Below are 7,560 nucleotides of genomic sequence, written 5' to 3' on the forward strand. Positions count from 1 at the left end.
GAAATCATAACATTCTAGTCCTTTAAATACTCCATATTATGATTGCCTAATGTTGACACAATGAAGTGTGTATGTAATAATCGGTGTACAAAATCAAGTAAACTATAATAAGTACAATTCTAGTAGAGATTTTCCCTTGAGAATTAATTTTTCTTTGTACTAATTTTCTTTCTGCTGTTAGCATAAGTGTTTAAAACACAGCTGAGTAAGGAATACAGGAGCAACAGTTCAACTGAAGTAAAGAGGGTCTATTTTTTGCCCAATAACCTTGCTAAAATAAGATGTTAAAGTCAAAATTAAAAAAATACTTCAGCTTATTTGAGGACTTCAGGGCCAAATCTTGCTTTCTTTGCTTAAACATAAAATACATGTGATTTAGTTCTGAGATAATGTGACTAATGAAACTTAGTTTCCAGTCCAGTTTCTGGTCCTACTTTTCTAGGCTTCCTTGTAGGTTACTCCTAATTTACAATGCTGTAACTGATATGTGAATGGCATCTATTGTCCTTAATAAGCATGACAAGTAAGGATATTAATTTATCACACTATGAGAGTTGTAGTACAATTTCTGAGCTACAGGAAAGATTTTGAAGGTGGCTTCTCACTAAGTTTGCAAACTGATTGAAAAATTCACATATTTTCAGAGATATTTTTCACATATTTTCTGTAGATGGGACACAGTTTTGTTAGTATAACTGAGTTTTACTCTGAGCTTTTGATGACATTTCACAAAAAAAAGCACAGCAGAATTAATGAAAACCTATTACAGTTCTCACTAATGTGGAATATGAAACTTCCCTTCAAAAAGAATAATATTTCATAGTACAACAAAATGTTTTAGAAGTTTATGAAACTTAGAAAAATTAGTTTATAAGTTCTGAACCTAGATGATTCCCAGGACCCAGCATGCTTTCTCCATCCTCAAACTCTATATGAGAAAAGAAAAATTAGACCAACATTTAGAAACTTGAGTGTTTGGATAAATGTGATTTTCAGAATTTAAAAGTATCTTCAACTCCCATTAAAGATAACAGGAGGTAATTAATTATTATTATGGCAGAACTGTTCCAATAATAATTCATTTCACTGAATTTTTAAACTATTATGTAAACTCCAGTATATCCCAAAATGTTGATATAACTTAAAAAATATTGATACTGAGGAAATTGAGAATCCAGGTTCCCAGCTTTAGAATGTAGTAATGGAGTTACAAATTTCAATGTAGGACAATAATAGCTCTGACAGAGCACTTCTTATCCCTGGATCTGAAAGCTTTTTAAAATGAGGTAAGTATCATTATACTAATTTATGGATGGTAAGTCTAATGCACAGAAGGATAAGTAACTTGCCAAGATCATCCACTGGGCCAGTCGCAGACCTAGGAATAGAAGCCCAAATCCCTAGTTTGAAGAAGATGGATTTCTCAGTACATTTTGAACAGACGTTTCCACTGAGCCTCATTCCAGCATTTCTGCCTTAATAGTGTTTCCATTGTGTTTTCCTGCTTCAGAGTGGAAGAAAATTATTATTCTTTTTTCTTATTTTAGGTATTCATCCATTGGTTTGAAAACTTCTCAGAATACTTCAATAAATATGCAACTGCCTTCAAGAGCGACAACCCCTTATTTTACTCATGTGGATCAGAAGGCCTTAGTTGGATATTCATCTTCAAGGGCCAACTCAGTTCCTATCATCCCCTCCGTTGGCTTGGATGAGGCCTGCATGCAAATGCAGAATGTTTCTGAAGTAACAGGCATCAAATGGTGCAAAAACTCCTATTCCGCTGAACTTGTCAATGTGAGTGCCCCTGTCAGCAATTGTCTTATAGCAGAACAACAAGAAGTGAAAATATTGCTAGAAACTGTCCAGGAGCAGATTCGAATTCTAACTGATGCAAGAAGGTCAGAGGACTATGAACTGGTGAGCGCAGAAACAGAGAATAGCGCAAGTGAAAACACAGCATTTCTGCCCATGAGTCCCATGGCAAAATCGGAACGAGAGGCACAATTTGTCTTAAAAAGTGAAACACAAAAAGACTCAACATTGACCAAGTGACTTTTAGGGGCTGGGGGTGGGGAAATAAAGGATCTGTGCATTCAATGCTTTGCTAAAAAGGTAAAGGAGGAAATTAAATACAAATTATTTATATGCATTAATTTAAGAGCATCTACTTAGAAGAAACCAAATAGTCAGTCGCCCTCATATCATAGTGTTTTTTAACAGAATATTTTTTTAAGGGAACAAAAAGTTACAGAAGTGATCAAGCTTACATCAGAAGCTTTCTTGGCAGGGTTACACACAGCTTCAGTTACAGTATGTTTTAAAACTGACCTGTTTATCCATTAGAAGGCTTAGGCTATGCATCTTTTTCAAAATGGCCAACACCATTCATAGACTCATTTTTGGTTTCAAGGTAATGCTAAAGCAGTCTACCAGGGATTCATACCCTAGTTAGGAACCCCCTCTAGCATCAAATATAATCCAGGCTCATGATTAGACCTCCATTTAATCCAGTCACATGGCTGGCCTAAGATTCATAATTTTAAAAACACACACACACACACACACACACACACACACACACACACACACACACATCGATCTTTCCTGCCTGATTTCTAAAACAGCAAAGGCATTAAGCCTGATGCCTAAGTATGTACCTTGCTTTAAGAACATGCATTGTCCCAATAAAATCAACAGGAAAACCATGAGTTTTCAAGTTAGCTCATGCTTGCTGAAATGATCCAGCATTGCTGGATTTTTTGATGGAAAGAGCAAGAGAGAGATGAAGAATATGTGTGTGCACGTGTTTGCATTCCTGTATTGTTTATTTTCATCTGAGAAAGTAAAACACATTATTTGTCACACAAACTCACAGTATTTTCAGAATGTTATACTTTGAAAATATGTGTTAGCTCCAAAGGAGCACTTGTGTCTCCATTTTTTTTTAATTTATTTTTGTTTTATTTTGTTCAGAGATCAGTTATATCCAGTTATGTATGTGGCCCTAGTTTGATGCCTCTTTAAGGTTGCTCCTCTCCCCCCCTTCCTTTTTTCTCCAGTCATTTTAATTAAGCATGATTTAGGCTTCTGCACCCAAAAACCACTATGCGCAGACCCATGCCGTTGATATCTTGACCTTAACGGAGCTTCAAATGTATTTGTTCCACATAGACCCATTAGGCACATTGAGGCTTAAAGGAGGAAATCTCTATGGCTGGTAAAACTGTTCCAAGCAACTTGCAACTTTCAGATTTTCTTTTTTCTTTGTGGATTTTTATTTCACCATAACACAATATGCCACTAATGAACCAATTTCAATAGTGACAGAAGTATCTTTTTTTTTTAATGAAATCTGCTTAAATTATTTGTAAAAAATAAATAAATAATGAATTAAAGGAGATAATCACCAAATAGCCTTCCTTGTTTAATGCCAGAATAATATTATTTTTCACTCTGAAGTACACAAAAAAAGATCAAGACACTCCTTTATAGCAAAGTAACTGCTAAACTTACGAGATGTACCCTAGACTTTCCAGTTCACTAATTTTAAGAGTAAGTTCCCAAAATAGCACAATCAATTGGTCCAGTGCTATTGTATGCTAAATCACAATACAGCAATATTTTAAACTCTGTCAAGTGAACTGAAAAATAATGCTGAAGGCATATATCATTTATATTCCCCAACTAGGGCATTAAAGAAGAATTTAGTACTCACATAACAAGTCTTTTTTATTTTAATGCAAAGTTTATGAGATTGTCTTGTTTACACAACTTTCTATGGCTGTAGTCTTTGCTGTGTGTTTTCAATAAAAATGTATTTGAGGGCACACTGTGGTCTATGCTCCAGGCTACAGCATCCTTGGTTCTGACTGCCTTCTTCAAATGTTAGTAGTTTGTGAGAAGACTAGTTTTAAGGCGGGACCTTCCTGAGGGAGTCATCTCATTCTAAACAACAGCTACATTGTAAGGCCCAAATCCTACAATTCGTTGCATGTGGGGAGAGCCCTATCCACTTCAATAATGCTTCATATGGTTTCTGTATTCTGCCTCTATGACATGAATTGCAGGATCATGGTCTAAGCACATATATCATGGTATGTTTTGAAATGAACAAAGATATGGGCTCACTGCCCTAAATCCAACTACATCTTGCAATAAGAACATTCCCCCTTTGTAATGTATTGGAAACACACTGCAGGATTTCTGTTGAAGAAAGAACTTTCTCATTTAGGCAATGCCTTTCTTAAAGGAATGTGTTAGTCTAGCAGCCACAAAAACAGAAATAGCGGAAGAGCAATGTATTAAAATTTCAATGGACATTTGGAAGTGTTTGAATAAGATGAAGATCTGAAATGCTGAGAGATCTTCAGTTAGACATGCTATCCTGTACTCAGCAAAGGATGTGTGACTGTTATATGTTAACTGTTCTATTCAGTTTTCAGCATGTTTGAATAGAGAGACATTAATATTAACCACGTGACAGACTAATGTATTATTTGTTAAGAATATCACTACAACTCTAATTGAAACTTTCATTGTTGAAAGAGGGAAAAAAGGTTAAAAAAAGAAAAAGAATGTAGACAGGTAGCCTTAATATGGATTATGGTTTTTTTTCTAATATATTTGTTTCCCCCCATGAAAACAATTTTATAGCACGTGGAACTGAATTTTCAGTAGAGTCTGGCACTTTTACTATGTAGACTGCACAAAAAGAGTATGTAAATTGTACTTACACCAAAGAAATAACAGACCAAATTCTGCTCTGATTTACACTCCGTGCAGTCCCACTAGACTCCCATTGAATTGGAAAGACTGTAAAAGTCAGTGTTGAAGTCACTTTGGTCTCTTAAAATTGTATCTGTTCTTCATTTGGGAAACAAACCAATCCTCCACATAAGAAGCTCTAATTTTGGTGATTTATATCTCTGATAATTAAAAATTACAGTTGACCTGTAAAACTCAAATTTACTCTGCTGTGAAATTTCACACATACAGTGTTACACATAAGTGAACTGAGAGAATAGTTTATTAAATAGTTTTAAACCACTCAAAATACATCTACATCTCAAGTATAATGCAATTGAACAGAAATATAAAATAGGGCCATTGTATGCCCTAGATTTCTTGCTTCTAAAAGGACTTCCTTCAAAAGCAAGTATACCAAACCTTCTCTCCCCTTAAAAAATCCTGTTAATGGAGTATTTCCAACACTTTATAGCAGTAAATGTAGTGAGTATAATCATGCTTCATATTGTTAACCACTGAAGAATAATTTTCAGTACAACTCTTAGGGGCTAGAACTGATTTTTTTTTTTTTTATGTTGAATATCACCTTACTTCTTGAATAGCTCAATTAATTTCAGTTACTCTATTCATGAAGAAAGTGTTATTCAAAATGAGCATCTGGCCCTCTGTTAGGGGAGGAACCCCGCCCCCTGAAAAGTGGCTAGATTCTCAGATGTTATTAAGTCTAACTGTAATGAAATCAGTAAAATATGTATTTAGATGGAAAATGAGGCATGCATTTAGATACTTTCCTGAACCATGAGTTAACCCCCCCACCCATCAGCTAGAGGGCAAAGTTTGCAGAATAAAACACCCTAATGTAAATTGTTGCATTTCATCAATGCTATGAAATTAAGTTTATTACATTTTGTAGGTTACCTGTACTTCTTAAAGAAGTGATAAAAATGTATATTACAGGAGAGTTTGTCAAAGTATTAATAATGGGATTTAAAATTTAAATTAATAAAAGCAGACCTTTAAAAAAAAGTTTAAATCTGGTCTAAAATCTGGCAGATTCAGGAATGTTGATTGTCTCTCAGTAGAGCAGAATTTTCCCATAAACTCATATACCTATAGGCAAACAACAAAGCTAATAAATTAGTTTCTGAGTTGACCTCTCTTATTTTCCTTTTATCATTATGTTTGTGCTAGCTTAAACTGTTAGCTTCATTCTACATTTTGAAATTTAATTTCAGGCCCATAATCCTCAAACAGCTTGGGAAAAATGCAACAGCTTTCATATGTTTTGGGTTTTTTTTTTCCTTTTTATGTAAAGTCCTTCATTTCAATAAACTGGCATGGACAATGATCTATAAAATACTGTTCCTGACATAAAATCAATTGCACAGGTAAAAGATTAAAAGCTCACTCCTACCTCCTGTTGAGGTCAACTGCAAATCTCCACTCAATTCAATTAGAGCAATCCTGTTAAAAAATATCAGTTAATGGAAGATTAAAGCCAGTTCCTCACCCTACAATAAAACAGAAGTATCACAAATGCTGCTGTGGGCATTCTGTGGTATGACTGCATGCTTGGAGCCTGATTCCATTTCTTTGATTTCCATGAGTGCCTGATTGGGGTCCACTCATGTGACAATGGCAGCTTAAGTGTTTGAATTACAGTGTGTGAACTTAACATTTGCCAGTTAGCCAAATCATATATTTGTATTTTAAATGGTAAAGTTGCAATGGTCATTCATGTATACATACATCGAATAAGACAGAGATGTGTTAAAGCTCTAAAGGACTGATTAAACAGACATAGTCAGATACAGGATTTTGTAAGGTGGGGTGGAAGAGTAGCAACTGGTGTTGCCTGGGTGGCTATACCCCCTGTTCCTAGTTTCCACCCCTCTACCCCCCACCAGAGAAGACTGACCATGGTATGGGAACAGCAGCTAAGGACTTCTTAAGTACCTGAATCAGGTAAGAATCCTGCCCCACACCCCTCCCCACTGATCCTTGTCTCCCCTCCCCTCCTCCCCACCCTTTCTGTGCTTAGCAGAAACTTCTCTCCCCTCCCATACCCTTTCCCTTGCCAGCTGCTGAGCTCCTAAACTACAGAGATTCTCCTGCATCACTCCAGTTTGGCAGTGTGGAGAACCTGGCTCAGCTGGGGGCAGCATTGACAGTGGTGGGCAGGTGCCCCTTTCCTGAACCTACTCCTGGGCTGGCAATGAGCACTTAGCAGAGAATGCAGAGGAAGAGGGAACCACCCACTGCTGCTGTTGCTGTTCCAGCTGATCCCAGCTCCCCAAGTCTCCAGCTGCTGCTTCTTCAGTGTGGTCTGAAAGGAGAGTGCGACTGCACCACCACACATCTGCTTTGGATCTGCCTTCAAAGCAAACATTGAAGTCAATCATCCTTCATTCCTGTTGACTTCAGCAGACATTGGATTTGGGCCTGATTCAGTGTTAATTTCAAGTTTGTGAAAAATCCAGACAGAAAGTACATTGAAAACAGAAAGCCATTCTTGAAACCTGGAATCATGGAAATCCATATTGGATAAGGAAACAATAGTCTGAAGTGCATACATATTGCACATTGTTAAAATGGATAATCACAACAAATGCGTGAACTACTAAAATTGTGTTCATAATTAATTGCCAAAACACAATCTACCTGAATTTACTAGTAACCAAGTTTGTAAATTTTAAACAAGGAAGAAAAAGATCATATTTTATGCCTGTTTCTCATTATCAATTGTTCTTAAAAGTACAGCAGAGGGCACCGTCCTTAGATTCTACATTTAATACTCTAGCATCATTGTTA

At 36.2% G+C, this 7,560-nt stretch overlaps 1 protein-coding gene across 1 annotated transcript in view; it reads left to right on the plus strand.

Moving 5' to 3' along the window:
• Nucleotides 1–6,241, plus strand: part of NRG3 (neuregulin 3) — a 1,058,867-nt gene extending 1,052,626 nt beyond the window's left edge. The window contains exon 9 of the mRNA XM_019497070.2: nt 1,548–6,241. Coding sequence (XP_019352615.2) covers nt 1,548–2,055 — 508 coding nt within the window. The 3' untranslated portion in view covers nt 2,056–6,241. The remainder of the gene's footprint in view (nt 1–1,547) is intronic.
• The last annotated feature ends 1,319 nt before the right edge of the window (nt 6,242–7,560 follow it).

This window comes from Alligator mississippiensis, chromosome 6 (genome assembly GCF_030867095.1).
Source record: "Alligator mississippiensis isolate rAllMis1 chromosome 6, rAllMis1, whole genome shotgun sequence".
Classification (NCBI taxonomy): domain Eukaryota; kingdom Metazoa; phylum Chordata; order Crocodylia; family Alligatoridae; genus Alligator; species Alligator mississippiensis.